This window comes from Amaranthus tricolor, chromosome 6 (assembly GCF_026212465.1).
Source record: "Amaranthus tricolor cultivar Red isolate AtriRed21 chromosome 6, ASM2621246v1, whole genome shotgun sequence".
Lineage (NCBI taxonomy): Eukaryota > Viridiplantae > Streptophyta > Magnoliopsida > Caryophyllales > Amaranthaceae > Amaranthus > Amaranthus tricolor.
The window spans coordinates 30,949,014-30,971,056 of NC_080052.1; the positions used below are offsets into that span (position 1 = coordinate 30,949,014).

Consider the following 22,043-nt stretch of genomic DNA (forward strand, 5'->3'; position numbering starts at 1 on the left):
GAAATATAGCTGAATGGAATGACACCCGTCCGAAACCGACTCGATCACCCGAATGAATACCTCTAATTGGACCCCATTTGGATGGAGAAATTGTATGCTTATATATTATCTCAAACTTAACCCATTAAAGATGAATATCTATGTATCGTATTTATAATGCCTACTTACATTATCTTTAATGCTTACTTATTGTATTCTTAATGTCTATTTTAAATTTTCAATATTGTAAATGTCTACTTACATTATTCTTGATACCTACTTACAATATTTTAAAAAATACATAATGGATTTTTAGCTAGGCAAGATGAGTCCCACTATTACTATTATTATTATTATTATTATTATTATTATTATTATTATTATTATTATTATTATTATTAGCAAGAATAATAAGTATTTTATCTTACTTTAATTGAAGCCGTGTTGTTAAATAATAGAAATTATTTCTTCGAGTTGCCATTTTCGTCCCTTTTTAAAGTCTAAGTATGATTTCTATTTGCAAAATACACTAAGGGGGTGTTTGGTATTAGGAGTGGAAATGGAATGGAAATGTAACATTTAAAGAGAAGTAAGGGAAATGTTAAGTATAGTTGTTATGCGTTGTTTGGTATTATTTAGGTAAGGCAATCACTTAATTCATATTTTCTTTATATGTTGTTTGATTTTCATTTGAAAAGTAAAACTTTCATTATTGATTTTTGACAATCAAATTTCAAAGCTATACTCAGTTGGGCACAAAAAAAAATAAAGTAAATTTATATTTAATTTTTAAAAAAGAGGAATATGAAATACTATAATTTTTTAAAAAATTATGAAATGAAATTAATTAAGGTTTTAGAAATTAGAATACTAGACACAAAAAAAACTCAAATGAAGAGAGAAAAGTACCATGGGATTGATTAAAATTTTTAACAAATATAAAGAAAAAAGTTTGTATATAAAATTTTATAGGTGTTTTTTTTTTCAATATTAATGTTGGAGTTTCATATATCATCCTTCATTATCTTAGACATTGAAGTACTGAACTATGTAGTTGATTTTATAATCCAATGCATATTGGCATTTGGCAGTGAAGGGTGAGACACCATTACCGCTATGAAATAGATTGTTACTGTAGCTTTGGGAGAAGTAACAAAGCAACGGAATCTGTTATCTCAATGAAACGGATTTGCTTACCATATTCTCAAACCAAACACAAAGTAACAGATTTTCTTTTTCGTTTCCGTTTCCAAGTCTAAATAAATGCATACCAAACATGCCCTAAGTAGATAATGATCTCATTTAAAACGTGGATTGGGGTGATGTAAAAAAAATGGTGCTTTAAGTAAAAAAAAAAAAAAAAGAAATATCATGTGCCACTTCCCAATAAACATAATAAATATAATAACAGATGAACAAAAATGAGTATAACTTTAGTTGAAATCAAATTAAAGTATATCAAAACAAATCATATCAAAGCAATTCGAAAATAATAATATTAGATTAGATCAAATAAGGGTCGTTCTGCAATTTATAATTAGTTCATAATTAGTTTTTTTATCAATTTAAAAATATATTACACGTTTATATTTATGAAATTTATAATATATATGGTTTGTTATTATTTTGCTAAGCATATATTAAAGACTAAAATTTACCTTTCATGTATAAATCTTAATTTTTTTTATTTAACCTAAAACCCATAAAATACTATACTCAATGCTAATTCTTATTCATACATTGAATTTAATTTTTATATACATTTTTCTCATTGATGATTATTATCCCATAATATTTGTTTTTGTTATTTTTTTAATTTTGAAGCGAATATACCAATAGATTAAAATTGGTAGGACAAAGAAAGTGTAATGAAATGAATTGAAGGCAAAACTAATTATTTGTCCTTGTGTTGCCGTCAACAATATTAATGAGTTTCGGGGTGATGATATTTCATCACATATTCACATGGTGCGTTAGGAAAGTCGGCAAATAACAATAATAATAGACTACCATTTTTTAGGAATTTGACATTTGGCATTTGCTCCCACCTCCAAGACTCTCCAACTACATAATGATGATTCAACTTAATTAATAATAATAATAATAATAAGGGTAATGATATTTGCTGCCCCTAGGCTCTATATAAAGTTATCAAATTATATTTATTATTAATAATTTTAGATTTTTAAAAGAATCTAGTCAAGAAAATTGACAATAATTAATATTTTTTATAGTTATTTTAAATTTTTAATAAAAAATTAATGATAAAATAATTAAATATAATTAAATCTTATATTTTTAATGCAAAAACAATAATGACTTACATAAAAAAAGATATATAAGATTTTTTTTATATACAACCCTTAGAATTTTATATATCATTTTCCTAATAATAATAATAATAATAATAATAACACCTCTAATAACTATTCTTTAACATGTGATTTCTTTAAATTTAATTTCCGTGATTCATTCATTTATTTAGTTTCCTAAGTTCTTCCATCATATTCTTCATGTATATCCGGATAATCCATTTATACATATTTTTTCCTATCAACTTTATTGCTGGCTAATATATACTACCCTATATCTAGTTCCGTTCTCTTAATTTTGTTAGATTATATATATATTTTTTTCTGATTTACTTTTTGCATAGTTTTTAAAGCAAATTTTAAGCTTTAATATCTCTATACGCATAATAAAAAATAATAAAAAATATAATAAAACAGTACACATTAAGACGAATCTAGAAAGATCTCATATGGATATATTTTATCTTCTAAATATGTCTCAAAAATATTAATTAAATTTTTTTCTCCTTAATGTGAAATATTCCAAATGAGAAGAACATTAGAGAACAGAGAAAATAATAATTAAAATGTTTTTAAGTTTTTTATAGGAGTATTATATCATGTGTAGTAAAACATTACAAAGGGAGAACAAAAATTGACAAATTCTATAAATGTCCTGTCCAATTTAAAAATTATAATATTTTTTAACAATTTTATATCTTTAAACACCTAACATATACTAAGTAATTTAATATTGAGACTTCTAATTTTTCAGAGTCCTATATAATCAAACATGTTGAAAATGCTCAGAACATCCTATATAAAACAATATATACTTCTATACGCTACTCGTGTAAGAAGGGTGAGTATACAAGTAGTATTTTGGTGTACCGGGAGAGTATGGAAACGGGTGAGTCACAAATTTGAGCTATTTGACTACGGCTAGTGTTTTGAGAAATTATCTCTTTGAGAGACATATTTCAAGTTCAGCCTATTAAAGATGAATGTTTACTTATTGTATTCTTAATGTCTATTTTACGTTATTTTTAATGCTTATTTACCATATCCTTAATGTCTACTTTCAATATCTTAAATGTCTACTTATATCATTTTTAATGCTTACTTACAAAATTTTTAAAAATATATAATGGGCCAGCCCAAGGAAAGATGCTCTCACACAACAATTTGTGTTTTGACTATATTGCCTTTGCCTTATGCCCTTTTCAGATGTAAATTAATGTTTACATCCAGATTAAGGGTAATCCTATAGTTGATTAACTCTAGGGAAGAAGACAATAGAATCACAAATGTTCAAATTTATGACCTCTAAATTCTTCCAACTACACCAATATAGATTTTAAACATTTAAAATCAATAGTAAATAATATTAACTCTTTTAATTTTATAAATTACCCTAAAAATTCCAAGGGGGATCAATTCTCTTTTGGCTTTAATTAAGGTATGCCCCTAATGTTTAGAAAGGGAGTAATGCCAAATTACTATTTTAATGAAAAAACTATAATTTGGTATTGGCTCTTCTTCTTTCTTCTTCTTCTTATTATTATTATTATTATTATTATTATTATTATTATTATTATTATTATTTCATACAATTTTTATTTTATCATCAATTTTACGTTAAATTATTGTATTTTGATTTGTTATTTTGTTCATCATTTACTAGTTTCATTAACGATTTGTCAGGCTTTTCATTATTTTTCTTAAACACCAGTAAAAAGTGTAATTAGATGATCTTAACAGTAATGTACTTAACGTCATTTTGCATAAAGCATCTCTTAAATAATTGACGATCCAATGTATGTTTATATGATAAAATGTAGGGATTATTTTCTTATTTAAGCATTCGTAATTTCTTAACTGTCACTTAACAATTTTTTCCTTAAACTCAAGATCACCTTGTGACTTGTGACTAAAAGAAAAAAAAGTGTTTGTAAAATTTTTTACTTCCTCCGGTCCATATTAATGCAACATTTAAAAAAAGCACTATTTATTTATTATTTTTAATTTGTGATTAGTTTTTAATTTATAAGTTTAAATATAGTTATGTGAGATCTTGTTTGATTCGTTTCATTTTAAAGATTATTAATATTAAATTTTTATAATTTTTTATTATATATAACTAAAAATATTAAGAATTGAATTAGTGCATTAGACTGCATGAAAAAGTAATATTATAAATATTTAAAAAATATTTTAAATATTCAAGTAAATTAATTAGATGACAAAGGTGTAGTCAGGGCTTGGTGTGGGTGGGGAAAATCGGATGATCACGCCAAAAAACCATCTCGTGATTAGTTGATTTATAGATGGAATTGGGATGTTTGATTTTTCTTTTTGCTGATTTTTCATTGTCATTGTAGTTGGTGTTCAGCACGGAGAATTCACCCTCAACAGTCAAAATGATTAAACGTTCGAAAACTCGGCGAACAGATTCTGCGCATTATAAATAACCGTTTGTTCAAACATGCCTACAAGGTGTTCGATGAATTGCCTGAACTACAAATATGTGAGATGGTTAAAATGCTTCAATACTCACTTAATTATTTCCATTTTCTTGCCTGTATATGTTCAGTTTGTTAGAAGAAGGAGAGAAGATAGACAGAGAGCAAGAAGCAAGAAATGACAAAACTGAATTATCTATTATTATTAGAAAGGAATACAATAATAAGCCTTAACAAACTTAGTTATTTGTAACTAACTGATACACAGGATACCAAAAGGCTAAAAACTATCATAAAACGAAGCTAGAAACCCAGCTAACTAAGGAGGAGGGTTTACCGTCTCAACACAGTTTAGATTTATTTTTCCAGAATTGATAACAACACTGATAAAACCTTAATTCCAAAGATTGGGTCGATTACATGAACCGAGTTTTGATTGATCATCATAGAATATGACTAGGTCTTATCCTCTTCTTTTACCATGGCTTGGACTGGCAATGAGCAATGAACACTCACATATGGAATTATTTATTTCATAACAAAATTTATTGAGGAGGGGACCTCTTACAGAAACAACTTGGGAAAGATGAAGATTTATTATGGTGAGGTACCAATCAAATCTGATGAGTTAGATTGAAGGTATGAAAGCAAAGGCAGACAGCAGTTGATCAGCAAAAGCTACATTAAAAGGTTGGCAGAGTTTGGTTAAGTGTGATGTAGATACTAATCTGTAATGTGTTTTAGTGGAGCCAGTGACTAATCACAATTCTTAACATGTTGGGCTGTTAAGTGCAAATCATGATTGAGCTTTTAGCCATCATTTTCTGTTTCAAAAGTCAGCTTAATGATCTATAATTACAACCGACTTGATTAATGTTTTATGCTGGCAGATATTGATGCTCATCCTATATGGAAATATATGTTTCTGGTATGACATTCTTAGTACTTTTTTTTTTTTTTTTTTTTTTTTTTTTTTTACCTCCTTGGTGTGGTGATTAATTTGATAATTTATGTTTGATTTTCGGTATATTTTCGTAAGTGTTTATCCTCTTTAACTTACTTTCGTTGAGTTTAATTTCATGAAAATAAGTGCGATAGGTTGAAAAAAAAAACTAATTAAGAGAGATTTTAAGAAAGTGGAGCAATGTTTCTAAATTTGCTACCTAATTCTATGTATGAATTAATAATCCGTCCAAAATGATTGCAATTTTCTTATTCCGGTTTGCGATTTACATGATAGCTACTAAATTAGGAAACACTGATGGATGTATGGAATACACTACACAAATATTTTTCTGTTCTTTAGAGATTGCTCTAGACTAAGACAATTACTTTATTACATTACATGTTGCAAGATAAAGCAAGTTGGAGAATAGTAATAGAGGGAAAAAAAGTGTGACACTTTCTTTTTAAATAAATAATGAGAAAAGTTATTAGGACATCCAAAATTTGTAATTGAGGCAAAATCATAGAAACAGATAAATGTAGAGTGGGCCAAGGTTTGGATCAAATGTTATAGGAGGTAGTCCAAAATTAATTGAAGGATTATAAAATTAGCAATGATATTTTTGCAAATTACTGTGTATCAAGTATGGTTGCATTGTTTTAGCACTATTTTGGATTGAATTCCATATAATAATTGCTATAGTCAGCCGACAAAAATGTATTATTGGATTATTAATCATAGTTGCTACAGTTGAACTTTAACATCCGTTTATGAATTAGCTTGTGTAGTTTTAGTCAACTTATATTTTGGATTCTCAGTCGATTTTTACATAATTGAGATTTTCAAATCCTGATAGGAGTCTTGGATGGTGAAAGTTTTTCCTTTTGGTTGTCAACGACTTTTTGCACTTGACAGCTTCTTAAAATGAGTGTATAGTTCCAAAAGAACATGAACACCTCCAAAGAGAGAAAAAGACAGCAAACTCAAGAAAGACTTACCGCCGGTTTGGTTATTAGTTAAATGGTTGGAAAAATAATGAAAACATAATGTAATTTAGCTAGGAAAACTACCTGATAAAGTAAATGATCATGCTTGTTTTACTCTAATTATTTTTTTCCTCAATTAATTCATCGTCATTCACCACTGTTTGGAAAAGTGGTATTAGGTGGTACAAGAAAATTACAAAGAAAAGCACTTGTTTAAAAGTTAGAGCTCCATTACCATGGAAACGATATAGCATATTTTACGAAATGTGAAATATAATCTGATTTTCAGTAGTACCATTTAGTACAATTAATTAGTTTTTTGAAAAAAATGCCACATAGAAATAAAGAACAAAGTTGGGTGCTAATACTATTACATCCACCGAACTATGGCATGTGCTAAGGTTGGTATTTCTGTAATATAAGGTATAACCAACTGTAAAAATTTAATACACTAGCTATCCCATTTTGTGTATCTTTCCTATATCTAGCCATGCTTCTCCTTAAAGGCAGTAGTATGGAATTATTGAGACTGACTTCATGCTGTTGCAAATAAACATCACTTGTGGATCATATTGCATTTCCAAAGATGCCTCATATTGTCCTTTTGCTGATCACATTTATTTGCAAACATAAATAAATGAATCTTCTGCTTTCTATATACAACTAAAAGAAAAAAGCGAAATTTTATTTAGTTTTCCCTACCTTTCTTATTTATGTACTCCTTATCTATCCACTGAACTGAGTTAAATGATACTTCTATTCAAATATCATCTCATTGTTACTATGAATATTAAATCATTTCAAGAATTAGATTGCATCATCCAACCTCCTGAACTCCGTCTAAATGAAACTCGCTTAATGACATTGGGACAATGAAATGCTAGTTGTAGTTATTTCTACCAATATTTATGTATGTGTAAGCATGTAGTTTCAGGATCTGTATAGTCTTTTGTCACATTAAAATTGCTATATTTCTTCTCAAAAACTCTCACATAACGATTTCATTGGAACAAAGTAGTAATCTTGATATCAAGAATGGAGCAAGTTGCTGAGAGACTTTGATTGTTAGAAAAGAAAGAGTACAATGTTTGTTATCGATTGGAATTAAGTTTGTTTATTGTACAAGTTACAACAAAAGGAACTTCTAAAGGAGGGTAGGGTAAAAAGTAGGAGGGAGTGTGAGGACCAATGTGGCATCCTATAAGTGTCACATGTGGCTTTATCCTACAGGGTGCTGTAGTTTCTCTCCCTTACTTATATTGAGCTGTCTTACTACAATAACATCCCTATCCCATTCACATTCAAAATCATCTTCTATGTTCAGATCATAGTAGCCTAGTGTTTATCTTCCATTTCTAGAAACATGCCTATTCTCACTACATCATGGCCATCTTTATTTGTCTTCCTTTTTCTGTCAAGTTTCTGGATTGTGCATAGCTTAGCAGCTGCTCCTGAAACTGCTCCCCAAGCATATGTTTATGCTCTTTGTCCAGACATGACTATAGTTGCTACTAACAGCAACTATCAGCAAAACATCAATAAAGTTCTTAATTACCTCTCATCAAACTCAAGCAACACGAACCGGTTCTACAACACAAGTGTAGGTAGCGGACATGACAAGGTTTATGGGCTCTTTTTCTGCCGTCTTGATGTCACCGATGCAGCCTGTAAGAAGTGTGTGTCGTTAGCCAAAAACGCACTAGGGACTCGATGTCCTGGGAAGAAAGACTCCACAGTATGGTATTTTGATCAATGTGTAGTTCATTATTCTAACAGATCTTTTTTGGGTAGTATGCATCCTGCTCCTATGATCCCAATGTGGAACAGACAGAATTCTCATGATATTTGGTCTGTTACAAGTGATATGAGCAGTTTTATGAAAGTTGTGCTTGATACTATGTGGAATGCTACTATCAATGCTACAAGTGGTAGAATAGAAAGGAAATTTGCAACAAAGGAAGCTAGATTTAGGGGTAACTTGACTAGTTTGAATACTGTCTACACACTTGTTGAGTGCACACCAGATATATCTTTGAGTGATTGCAGAAGTTGTCTTAAGATGGTTATTGGGAATACTACAGAACTTTGTAATGTCAAGGCTGGTTGTACTTTGATGTGTCCTAATTGTAATATGAGATATGATATATATCCTTTTTATGGAGATGCTGCTGCAAGTTCTTCAGATTCTGCATTTGATCCCTTCACAATCAAAGGTAAGAATAACTTGCCTGATTTATTTGGTTAATTTTGATAGTAACATGTTTTTCTTTTTTTTTTTTTATTTGTTTTTGGGGTAAAGTTAGAGAATCCTTACAGGCAAGGAAGAGAGTAATCCTTTGTGTAGGTGGTGAAAAACAAATCTTTGCAACAAGGATTTAGGGAAACCCTTAAAGCACTTGATCAACTCGTGATTCCCGTAATAGTCACGTATTATCATAGCTATTAGGAATTCATATGAAATCCCACCTAACTTTTTATGTGTACTTTCTTGGATTGGCCTTGACACTTGCTATGAATCAGTAAATATTTTGTGGCTCGTGATTCAACATGTTTTTGGTAGTAACTTCGACTTCATAAGTTCAACTTTCCATGTAGAACAATAATACCAAAACCTTGATCCCAAAAGATTGGAGTCGGCTATATAAATCAATAGATCAGTTCTAGAGGTTATCCATGTGAATTCTCACCCTCCAAAGCCTTAATCCCAAAAGATTGAGTTTGGTTAAATATTCCACTTATAATGAGGGGTGGATGAAGGACAAAAGTGTTCAATTGCAGGTACTACTCTGTTGTTTTCATGCTTGTTAGGCTGAGCCTTTTCTTGTCCTTTAAAATGACTGAATAGATGGATCATTAAAATTGTCTCACTATTTTTGACGCTTTTCTGAGTTCTAACAAGTCCTATATAAGTTTTGTGAATTGTGAAGTGATGTTTTCTCTCAGTCCTGGATTGTGGTAGCCCTATGTATTTGCAATGAATTATACCTTCTAGAAAACTTCATCTTCAAATTTTGTTAAACAGGAACCCCTACAAAAGTTTCTAGAAGAAATAAGGCATTACTAGTAGGCATCATCACAGCAGGAGTTTTAGCATTGTTGCTGCTTCCTGGAGTTATTATATTTATATACAAGAGAAAAAATCTGAAAGCTCAAGCTGGTAAGATTCTTAATCCTTTCATGCTAAATAACTACTGAATGATTCAGGGTCTGTTTGGAAAATTTTTGTTGGCTAGAGCTGGAGTTTTAGCATGGTTTTGGTGAAGTATTAGACTGATCAAGTCTCTTTGGCAGGCTTAAATGATATCGAAGTTGTGGAGTCCTTGAAATTTGATATTGGCATGATACGAACTGCAACCAACAATTTTTCGAAAGATAGAAAGCTTGGAGAAGGCGGATTTGGTGAAGTGTACAGGGTAATAACAAACTGGCATGGGTTATTGTTAGAGTATATAATGTATTATGGGGACTCAATCATCAATTTAAGTTTTTGGTTGAGACCCCAGAATATGTTATATACTCTAACAGTTATGATCTTGAAATTTTTTATGGTTTGTCCGAAGACAGTTTGGTAGTTTTGTGTTCATTATTTTTGCATTTTTTTATAGGGAAAGCTTGAAACTGGAGAAGAGGTTGCTGTAAAGAGACTCTCAAGATTTTCTAGGCAAGGCATTTCCGAGTTTAAGACAGAAGTACTTCTTGTTGCCGAGCTCCAGCACAGGAACTTAGTGAAACTCCTTGGATTTTGCCTCGCAACGCAGGAGACACTACTTGTATATGAGTACTTGCCAAATTCCAGTCTTGATCGGTTTCTAACTGGTAAGATGTCTGTTTTATACAAAAATATAGGTTGATCATTTTCTGTCATGCTGATTTATACTTGTATTACTTGTCAGATCCAAAAAAGTCTGCGTCATTAGATTGGAAAACAAGATGTAAGATTATATGTGGGATTGCAAGGGGGTTACTCTATCTTCATGAAGACTCGAGGCTCAAGATCATACACCGGGACCTTAAGGCTAGTAATGTTCTGTTAGATAAAGATATGAATCCGAAAATCTCAGATTTTGGAATGGCAAGATTATTTAAGGCAGACGAAACTCAAAGAAATACAAGTAGGATTGCGGGAACATTGTAAGTTGTTTGTTTTCTTTCACCCTGTTTGTGGAAACTTGATTTTTTATGATCCATTATATATGTCTAACATAGGGTATAACATAACCCCGGCTTCAACCATCCCCTAAAGTTTTTGGTTGAGTTGGTTCCTTGACATGATTACAGAAGCAAACGTGACTGAAAGCTCAAAGGTTCAAATCTCACCCACCCCTCATTATAAGTAGAATATTTACCACCATATATAAAAAGAGCATTTGTTGCATATACATTTCTCACCAAAAGGTTCCTGTATGAGGAGCATAATAGAGTAGATAACATATCCTAGAACTACAAAAATTAGCTTAAAAGGGGTCTTAGATGTACATTTTCTAATTACAACACCTTAATGCAGTGGATACATGGCACCTGAGTACGTGATTGCAGGCCACTATTCAGCGAAATCAGATGTTTATAGTTTCGGAATCTTGGTTCTTGAAATCATAAGTGGTCAGCTGAACAATTTCTTCAGACTAGACGGAAATGAAGAATCTTTGCTCGATCGTGTAAGTTCAAGTTCATATTCTGATTTTTGTCATTTCTAAAAACCAAATTTTCATGTGTTTCCCAGATAGAAGTATTCTTTTTACTAGATTATGGAAGTGAACATATGATATGATATTACAGGCATGGAGGCTGTGGGAGGAGGGTTTTGTAATGAAATTGGTAGACTCGAGAATGGAAGATGATATATCATTAGAAGAAGCAGAAAAGTGCATCCACATAGCGTTATTATGCATCCAAGAAGACGCTTCAAGAAGACCACGAATGGCTACTGTGGTAGCCGCGCTAAATGGTGATTCTGTTATTCTACCACCACCTACGGCACCTCATTTCTTCGTAGGAGGCTCATATTCGGAATGGGATGAATCCTCCGGGCTTGATTTGTCTGCTACGGGTTTTACTGGCACATCCAGCGTTACAGATATGGATCCTCGATAATCACAAAATGTTACATTCTTTAAGATATGAAGTGCCCAACATCATAGTAATAAGCTGAGTGAAGCTCATGTATAAAGGCCAAACGTGCAAACAAAACATAGGTAAGCTTATAATCATAGCATATAGGTTATTTGGTTATTTGCTTTGGTAGTATAAGTTCAAATTTTTGTATGAGAATCATAGTAACAATTGTGATTTGTGAGATTCTTGTTGCTTTTCAATTTAATGGATGTACATTTTATTGTGTTTAATTTATAAAACGTTCTTTTTGAAACGTAGTTAGGTTATTGAACTTATTGACAAATATATACCAATAGATGTTGGTATTAGACTATTAGTACTAGTAATAGAATATAGCTATTTTGGTAATATGTGAATAAAATGTGGCTCTATAGTAATATGAGACGTAAAAGTTACTGTTAGACTTGTTAATTTAAATTTGGTTAATAATTATTAAAAATTTGAATTCAATAGAATTTCTTTTTTATGATCTTATTTGAAAAACTAATAATTGAACTTTTAGTTTTCAAATTGTATGATTCACTATAAACACTATTGACTTGTGACTGATCCCGTAACCTACATGACCCATACTTCACCTTTAACCCATTTAATTATAATATCACCTGGCAAGTGAACCAAATATTGAACAAAATAAACTGATTCTTTAAAAAAATTCTCAAAATAAGCATCAGAAAATTTAATACCAAAATAAGCGTATTCGTGTTTGTGCCTAAGGTCATGACAACGAATAAGAGAAAAAAAAATTTACCACAATTTTAGTCGCTGATACTAACAATAAACAAAAGAAAAACAAAAACATCAATTTTAGAAGGACAAAAAAATAATAAAAACAATGATAGTTTGTTGTTACTAATTGAGTAATTGTTGTTTTAATCGTTATAATTATGTCTTTCTTTCGTTCACTTTAGTAACAATGAGCAGCTAAATTTTTTTTTCTACACGCTAATTTAAAAAATTAAAATTTTCCAAATTAAAATTTGTTTGAAAATTTATTTTATTCACTTTTTTCAAGTGAACAGCACCAAATCTGAGATGACTCGACCCGACTCGTCAGCCCATTTTTCAGGTCCATTCATGACAAAAACGAAGGACAAAGACCATTGCTGAAACCGGATTCTGGAGATTGTTGAAGTTAACTTGTAGCTATGTCAAATTCAAAAGCTTTGAGACGTCTCCATGGCGTTTTCTCTTCAACGCGAAAAGCATCAAACTCCATTAAAACAACACCATCACCAAGAAGAACAGCTGCAAGATTAACCTCAGGGATCAATCAAGTCCTCCTTAAGAGTATTCAAGATCTCCTCAAACAAAAAGACCCTCAAAAACTCGTACAACAATTCAAATCTCTGTCCAAGTACTCTTACTTCAGGCAAAGATTTAAACTTTACGACATCGTAATTCATCGTCTTGTTCTTGCAAAAGAGACTGCTTTAATTGAAGATGTACTAGAATCCCAGAAAGATTACATTAACAAAGAAGCATTCGGTGCTCGTATTATTCTTTTATATGGGGAAGCTGGTATGTTTGAACATGCACACAAGGTGTTCGATGAAATGCCTCAACGAGGTTTTAAACATGGAGAAAGATCATTCAATATCCTTTTAGGAGCTGCTCTTAGAGCAGGGGAATTTGGTAAAGTTAACGAGCTTTTTAGAGAATTGCCCTCGAGATTAGGGATCAAACCGAGTTATGTTGCTTATAATACTGTTATTCAAGCATTGTGTAAACTTAATTTGTTAGATGAAGCTGTGAGATTATTAGATGAAATGGAGGAAAATGGCTTAAACCCAGGTGTTATTTCGTATAACATACTTCTTTGTACGTTCTATGAGAAGGGACAGTTCCAGGAAGGCGATAAAATATGGGATTGCATGATTAATAAAGGTGTAAACCCTAATGTAATCAGCTATAGTCATAAGTTACTAAGACTTTTCAATGATGGGAAGGATTCTGAGGCAATGGAGTTGTTTACAGAACTGAAAAGTAAAGAACTGAAATTCAATGTTGGCATTTACAATGCTTTGATTCTAGGATCTTGTAAGAATGATGATTTGGATGGTGTAAGGCGGTGGTATAAGGAACTTTTGAGATGTTGTGGTAGGCCTAACAGGGTGACTTTCAGCATCATTGTTCCACTTTTGTGTGATAAGGGTGATTTTGAATTGGCATATATGGTGTGCTTGGAGATATTAAGACTTGAATACTTGGTTGATGAAGCTTTGTTGCAGAAGGTAGTTGATGGATTGGCAAAGAATTCTATGATGGAGAAAGCAAAGGATATTGTTGCATTTGGTAAGTCTATTAGTTTTTCTCCTTATAATCTTGCCTTGCCTAGCTTGTCTTAACTTGATCATTTAATAAGTTTCATGTTAGGAGGATATTGTTTAGGCTTTTCTTTGGGTATAGGGTAGGAGGAGGGGAGGGCAAGAGAGGCGGTAACGAGAATCGATTTCGGATTCCTCTTGAGAAAAGCGGTATATGATCCAACGTTGAAAATAGTCGACACTAGGGTTGTTTAGTTTGGATTGTTTGCATTTGAACCTTTGATTTGGATTTTATCATTGTATCAGCTATCAAGTTGTGAAATTATGTTTGGTTTAAGGTTCACTTCTAAATAACACCTTTGTTATTAAAGATAGAGTTGCGTGATGAAAGCGCAATTGAATGTGCAAGCCTCAAAGAGATTCAACAAAGAAAAACAAATGAAAAATAATGCAAGATAAGAACACAAGTGTTTATGAGGTATTTAGAATACCTCCCCCTCAAATGTAGTTTTATTATATTGAATTCAACAATTACAAGTATAATAAACCTCCCTTATCTTGAGAACAATCTCTCAAGATCACAAATACTAAAGCAAAGTAAGAACACTCTCTAGTTTCTAACAATGCAATAGCCCTCTCAACAATATGTGTGTTTGTGGTGGTTGTTACTATGGGTGATGAATCCTATTTATAGGCAAGGCATTCATCACCCTTAGTATTCCCTCATAAATCACCATAAACTCACAATTAACATCCTAATTAACTATGACAATAAACATAGTAATAAACATCACAATAAACCAGCAAGTAATGCACCCATTCAATTGCATAGTCATTCATATTCTGACGAAACAGAATCCAATGCAGCCTTCTGATCTTCCGCTCGACCCGAGCCACTCCCGCTCGACCCGAGCGAGCTTCCAGAGAAGCTACTGACTTGATCTGCACATCACGCTCGACCATTTGCTCGACCGAGCCACAACCGCTCGACCGGTCGAGCCACCCTTGCTCGACCGAGCGGTGTGGTCGAGCCACACACGGTCAGTCCCTTCATTTGTTGCTTTGATTAAACAACCCTCATCTATCGTTCCAAACCTTAAACCACCCATATTCGACACATCTTTATCGACCCTCTCTAAAGTACAAGACAAAGCATGTTCGACTAAATGTTTAAAGTGAACGTCATCATTAAGATTATTGGTACTTGCTTTAACACGTGATTTTGAATATCATGTATTTGATGTGCGGATTAAAGTTTTGTTATTGTTGTTGTAGCTTTTTATTGTATTAGTTACTCTAATATGAACTTTGATCTCTTTAGGTGAAATGCTTATGTAATTTCTTTGTCCTCTAAATTTGTACCGTATTATTAAATATATAAGAATTTTTTAAGTCGTAAGATGCATGTTTAAATGGACGGAGAGAATATGTTTTTAAAGGGTACAACAACAAAGTTGTAAGGCTTGAAATTAATTTCAATATTTTGTATTAGAAACTCTTAGTAAGATGCATTAAAAATTCACAAGTTCTTTGATATTGTCTCATGGGGAGACATATCTATTGGTTGATTCAAAGTACACTTACAGTTTAAAATAATCACTTATAATTTTACAGTGATAATTTGCTATTTTAAAAGAATCAATTATAAAGTTATCACTTATTATAGTCTTAAAATAATTATTTATAATCTTAAAATAGTCACTTAACATTTAAAATGATAACTTTTTAGTCTTAAAATGATTATTTATAACCTTAAAATAATCATTTTTAATTTTAAAGTGACGAATTAAAAAAATTAACTGATTATATAATCTCATCTCACGATGATACGGTTTCATACAAGACTTAGTGTTTTAGATTTTTGAGCTTTTGTCTCTTCGTCTCATCAACTAGGTCTTAAACAAAAGTTAGTATATTTAGTGATAGCACCCGGCCCACTACTTGTGAGCCTGGAAGTCCACTACCATTGAAATTTGTTGACTAGTGGCCTAAAAGTCTAACTCAACAGAAATTTGGATAATTTATGAAATGCTTGGTAGTTGGAAATGTAAGAAAAATTTTGAATTGTAGATGGTATTAAAATAGATATATAAGATATGTAGATTAGAATTAAAAAAGTGGTAAAAATAATTGCAAATTTTACTAAAAATTGAGCTTATTAAAACTAACTTCACTTAATTAAATTACTTTTCACCTATTAGACTGAATCTTAGTTATAAGAAAATACACCACAATAAATATATTTTATAAATAAATAGATATTGTTTGTAAATTTTTTCTGCAAAGAGAGAGTGACAAATGTCACAATTATGGCAGCCACAATAAACATCAAACCAAAAACCTTGCAATGATAACATATACATGCATTAATTGTAAAGATGTAATTTACTCAAGCTTTATTCTATGATAATAATAATTAACAAATCAAAGACCTTGCAAAATTGATGAAAAGATGGGCTGAATAGGGTTTGGATGTCATAGTTAACTAAATGGTTTTAGGTGATTTTGTGTCTTAGCTCACAAGTGTGGCATAGGGAGGCCAATACAGATAAAAGTCAGTCTTATAACAAGCACCGGGACCCATGAGATCAACACTAGAAAATGTCATGTAACCTTGCACAAACCTAAAATCTCCTGAACCTCCAATAATAGGAAGTTCAGAAGCACGAGAAAAGTAAGCAGTTCCCACACTTATAATCTCGCCTTTGTATCCCTTTAGATTCAAGGTTGTTTCGGTGATGAAACGAGGAAGTGCAAAAGACACTTAAAATACCTGGAGATAGGTGTAATCGGGTACAACTCTCAATATGCTGAAAGTGTTTATGATCCTTCCGCTGATGAGACCTCAAATCCTGCAATACAACGTTAGCCTTGTCCGGGGGTGATTTCTCGGAAAACCCCTCCGACGCTCAAGTCAGATCGGGAGACAGAAAGCAATGAATATATGATAATGAATGAATACAAGATTAACGGATTGTAGGATGAGTTCAGATCAATTGAAGGAATATTTGATCAAGAATATAGATTGTAAGTAGGAGGGTAGTGTCATTTTTGTGGAGTAATGGTGGGAATATATAAACTTTCTTTCTAATTAAATGATTGAAGGAAGTATTTTTGGTAAAATAAATTGAATGTAGAAGAGTAGAATTGTCTCCCCTTTTATGTAGTTTCATGACATATTTATAGCAATTTCTTATAAGGACTCTAAATGTGGTTACTTGATCATGGGATGATCATGAACATAATGTTTGTAGATGTGGGAATAATGGGGAGTTATTTTAGGAAGTGACTAAGAGTAGTGATAGTAGTGGACAAAGGGGATAGTTAGGGTTTGACTAAATGTGTTATTATTGACCCCATAACATTAGCCCCACGCATAAAGAGCGAGAGATGAGGGAATTTAATGTAGCGAGGGTATCAGTCTTTATGCGGAAAAAATCATACCTGTGATGCAGATCCAATAAATATTCGGAAGAAACCATGCAATAAGGTCCGAATAAGATAAACTTCGAATTCTTGCCTCGATGAGCCCATGATGGTGGAAGCCCCATGAATTATAAATATTTGGCCTTTGGGCCACTTTTGATGATTCGACTTTAGAGCCTGATATGATGATTCGGCATTTGAGCCTGATATGATGATTCGACATTTGAGCTTTTATGACGATATGGCCTGGCAGTCAATCACCTGTGACTTAGATAAGGAATCATACTAGATGAATCCTTCGAAAGCATTGATGAATATTCGGATCAGACATAAGTCTGCATTTAAGGAATATTTGGATCGGACGTAGGTCCGCATTGCCTAGCCGTCAATCACCCGGGACTTAGATAAGGAATCATACTAGGTGAATTCTTCGAAAACATTGATGAATATACTGATCGGACATAGGTCCGCTGAATAAGTGATCGAGTTATCAAGCTAGGTGATACTCGCTAGAATATTTTGATGATCAGACGTAGGTCTGCATTGCCCAGCCGTCAATCACCCGGGACTTAGATAAGGAATCATACTAGGTGAATCCTTCGAAAACATTGATGAATATACTGATCGGACATAGGTCCGCTGAATAAGTGATCGAGTTATCAAGTTAGGTGATACTCGCAATGATTTCACTTTCAAACTAGGTGAAAGTTTGATAATTAAGATAAATACTTTGAAAATATTGCCCAAAATCAATCATTTTGGGACTTCAATAATAATATGGCTTTCAAACTAGGTGAAAGCTTAGATGATTCCATAATATGACGAATAATGCCCACATGTTGGGACTTTAATAATAATATGACTTCAAACTAGTTGAAAGCTCAGATGATTCCATAATGTGACAAATAACGCCCACGTGTTGGAACTTCAATAATAATATGACTTTCAAACTAGGTGAAAACTCAGATGACTTTATACACTCATCATTGAAAACCACATATAAGTAAGACCCAATATATTAAGAATAATAATGGTGAAGTATTGAATTCCCATGCAGAAATAATATAATATTCTTCCAATGTGTCAATATCATACTTCATCACTTTTCATGTTGACCCATGAATATAACAAATATAAAACACCCAATATATGTTGATAAATAAAATCAAGAGTAACTGTATGATCATCATCAGATTAATATAATATATTCTTCACTTGGCAATACTAATCAAAGATTTGCATCCTTTATGTAGCATTTCATTAGAAGGCGAGGATGATGATTTTTCTCCATGCATCGAGTCACCTCAGATTGAACCATCGTCGGATCATATTCGGATTCAGCCAATACATTGAATTGGGCAATATTTGGAGTAATTTTTTCAGATTGAAATCACGTAGCTGAAGCTAGTTCGGAAACGTTCTACGGGTCATCTAATCCTTTAGATAGTGCATCAAACCGAACTTCAACAATGAGACTGAATTTTTTGGTCAGTTGAAGTTGGTTTGGAAACGTTCTATGGATCTAATAACCCTTTAGAAGGTGCATCAAACCAAATTTGGGTCTGACTTTATGATAATACGTCATGACAATTACTCAACCGGGTCTTCGATGATTCGGATGTAGCATAACTCGGCTACTTTCAATACTTAGACAATTTTGCGAAATTATTGGAGGCCCTTGGGGGGTCCGAGTTTTTAATATTTCGGACAAATTGATGATACGGCAAAAGGCAAAACTTGTATAATAACCTTAGACAAGAGAATCCGGCTATTCGATGGTACAGAATGACTCATCGCATCCGAATCGCTTATGATATATAGCTTATTAATTAGACGGTCACATAGCTGGAGTTGACAAAAAATGGTGAAATTAAAGAGCTGGATATAATATATCACATAATTAGACGGTCACACACGAGTGGGAACCTTCTTTTCCTCATAGCAAAATGATCTTCAAATCAAATCTTCATCATTAACAAATAATTTTCGAATCCCCAAAAATAATGGGTGCCGAGAAAAATTCAGGAAATATTCACATACGGCACAGTAAAGATAAGATGATGGCCCTTTAGACCGAAACCACTTAGTTTAAGCTAGTTTGGAAACGTTCTATGGGTCATCTAATCCTTTAGAATGTGCATCAAACCAAACTTCAACATTAAGACTGGAACTTTTAGTCAATTGAAGTTGGTTTGGAAACGTTCTACGGATCTAATAACCCTTTAGAAGGTGCATCAAACCGAACTCAACATTGAAACGGTATACATTGATGAATAAGAGCAATAAGATCCCACTTTATATCCTTCAATAATGACAAACACATGAAATGATTTGGCCCAAATATTCTCGATCTGACCGGTAAAAATTTAATTTATTCCCACTCGTGATTTCATGGACTAAATAGAGTCCGAACGAGCCATGAAAAATATATGCATTTTTTGATTGATAAAAATACATGAATGATCCAAAAAATATCAATACCGCTAATGACTCAATAATTAGGCTCACATACCCTACATTTGATTCATATCGTTGGGTGGTTGATTTTTCATGAAGTGAATCTTGTAAGAGAACCCACAAAATAGTTGCCAAGAGCCAAAGGAGTAGTAATTTGTTGAAGTATAAATCTAATCAAGTAAACATCATTATCATCATTAGCAACCTTCCCCATCAAAGAACTGGTTATGAAAAGCCGACGAAGGCTAGGATAAAAGGGCTGCATCAGCTTATCCTCTTGCTGGTTTTGAGAGACCCAAAGCACTCATAGATATTTCAAAAGCTTTCCCTTCTTCTCTCGTGCAATAATTGATGCGAGATAAGCAACTGGCTTCATTAAATAGAAATGTTCAACAGCTTACGGCCACCGCTCGTAATGTTTACAATCTCAATACTATGATTCAATCTCGACATTATTTAATCGGAAAGCAGTTATTTTCAATAAAATTGATTATTTCCCACAGGAAAACCACTGAATGATAAAAAACCGCCCAAAAAAAAAAAAAACCGTAAAACATAATCTAATTCTAAAAACAATCTGGTAAGATTTGAAGATGGAATACACCATAGAGGTTAAAGAACTAAGCCAAGAACAGAAACTTAGAAAGGAAAACTAACTTTATATCTTCTGTAAAGTATTGTATATTACATTATAAGGTTTTTTTTTAAGGTTGTTGAGTTTTTGGTAGAACAGACATGACTTTTATGTTTTGTATCCCCACAGACGGCGCCAAACTGTTTCGGTGATGAAACGAGGAAGTGCAAAAGACACTTAAAATACCTGGAGATAGGTGTAATCGGGTACAACTCTCAATATGCTGAAAGTGTTTATGATCCTTCCGCTGATGAGACCTCAAATCCTGCAATACAACGTTAGCCTTGTCCGGGGGTGATTTCTCGGAAAACCCCTCCGACGCTCAAGTCAGATCGGGAGACAGAAAGCAATGAATATATGATAATGAATGAATACAAGATTAACGGATTGTAGGATGAGTTCAGATCAATTGAAGGAATATTTGATCAAGAATATAGATTGTAAGTAGGAGGGTAGTGTCATTTTTGTGGAGTAATGGTGGGAATATATAAACTTTCTTTCTAATTAAATGATTGAAGGAAGTATTTTTGGTAAAATAAATTGAATGTAGAAGAGTAGAATTGTCTCCCCTTTTATGTAGTTTCATGACATATTTATAGCAATTTCTTATAAGGACTCTAAATGTGGTTACTTGATCATGGGATGATCATGAACATAATGTTTGTAGATGTGGGAATAATGGGGAGTTATTTTAGGAAGTGACTAAGAGTAGTGATAGTAGTGGACAAAGGGGATAGTTAGGGTTTGACTAAATGTGTTATTATTGACCCCATAACAAAGGTAGTCCTACAAATACAAGTGGCTTGATCTCCTTTAAAGTTTGAGGAGACTGCTGATCCCTCCATGTAACCTATGACCTTCGAGGTGGGGTTTGGTTTCTCGGTGATGGGGTCATTGAAAGCGAACATAGAGCCAAACGAACCAAAGGGGTTTGGGGTTTTGGTTATAAATTTTGGATTTGTGATACCTTTGACTGTAAAAAAGGCGGTTTTGTTGAAAGTTTCATGCGTGTAGAGAGTTAAATGAAGAGATTTTAGCCTTGTAGGGGTTTGGTATTGGTGGTGGTTGTAAGAGGTGGAGAATGTCATGGTTAGTAGAGAAAAAATCATCATAAAGGAGAGTCCTAACATTCCTAAGGATAAGGCCATGCTAATGTGTGTAGCTGCATCCAAGTTAATGTTAATGGGAAGCTTTATATAGTAATAAAGAAATTAAAGAGAAAAAGAGGGACCATAACAAAGGATGCACTATAATCTATATTAATCAATTGCACAAATGTGAGATGGTAGTGGAGAGGGCACTCTTGAACCTTTGTAGTGCGTTTTTATTTTTTGCAGGACTCATGATAGAACGTGATGGAAAATAATCGATATGACAAAAAACTTTTAATTGAACTGATTTCTTAACAATATACTACTTATGAATTTTTAGTACCTCATGTTTTAGCCCCAATTTAGTGAGTATTGACATACTAAATAAAACT

The 22,043-nt window shown here is 32.5% G+C and overlaps 2 protein-coding genes across 4 annotated transcripts in view; both read left to right on the forward strand.

The window, feature by feature from the left end:
* Positions 1-12,033, forward strand: part of LOC130815789 (uncharacterized) — a 25,052-nt gene extending 13,019 nt beyond the window's left edge. Inside the window, exons 9-18 of the mRNA XM_057682269.1 lie at positions 3,046-3,180; positions 5,623-5,660; positions 7,895-7,900; positions 8,004-8,877; positions 9,687-9,821; positions 9,956-10,077; positions 10,270-10,480; positions 10,558-10,795; positions 11,169-11,319; positions 11,441-12,033. Of these exons, the coding sequence (XP_057538252.1) occupies positions 3,046-3,180; positions 5,623-5,660; positions 7,895-7,900; positions 8,004-8,877; positions 9,687-9,821; positions 9,956-10,077; positions 10,270-10,480; positions 10,558-10,795; positions 11,169-11,319; positions 11,441-11,755 (2,225 nt within the window). The 3' untranslated portion in view covers positions 11,756-12,033. The remainder of the gene's footprint in view (positions 1-3,045; positions 3,181-5,622; positions 5,661-7,894; positions 7,901-8,003; positions 8,878-9,686; positions 9,822-9,955; positions 10,078-10,269; positions 10,481-10,557; positions 10,796-11,168; positions 11,320-11,440) is intronic.
* Positions 11,765-21,297, forward strand: LOC130815868 (pentatricopeptide repeat-containing protein At1g55890, mitochondrial-like). Of its 3 annotated transcripts, none has more exons than XM_057682379.1 (3): positions 11,765-11,856; positions 12,792-14,071; positions 20,690-21,297. In XM_057682379.1, exons 2-3 carry the CDS (start codon positions 12,925-12,927, stop codon positions 20,710-20,712), a joined length of 1,170 nt encoding a protein of 389 aa, XP_057538362.1. In that variant the 5' UTR covers positions 11,765-11,856; positions 12,792-12,924; the 3' UTR covers positions 20,713-21,297. The 3 variants fall into 3 exon arrangements, with proteins under 3 accessions (XP_057538362.1, XP_057538363.1, XP_057538361.1); XM_057682380.1 differs by lacking the exon at positions 20,690-21,297 and adding an exon at positions 18,723-19,280; XM_057682378.1 differs by lacking the exon at positions 20,690-21,297 and having other exon boundaries at positions 11,773-11,856; positions 12,792-14,462.
* The last annotated feature ends 746 nt before the right edge of the window (positions 21,298-22,043 follow it).

What these genes read in the sequence shown, in the direction of transcription:
- LOC130815868 (XM_057682378.1), top strand. Translation starts at nt 12,925, where the DNA reads ATGTCAAATTCAAAAGCTTTGAGACGTCTCCATGGCGTTTTCTCTTCA.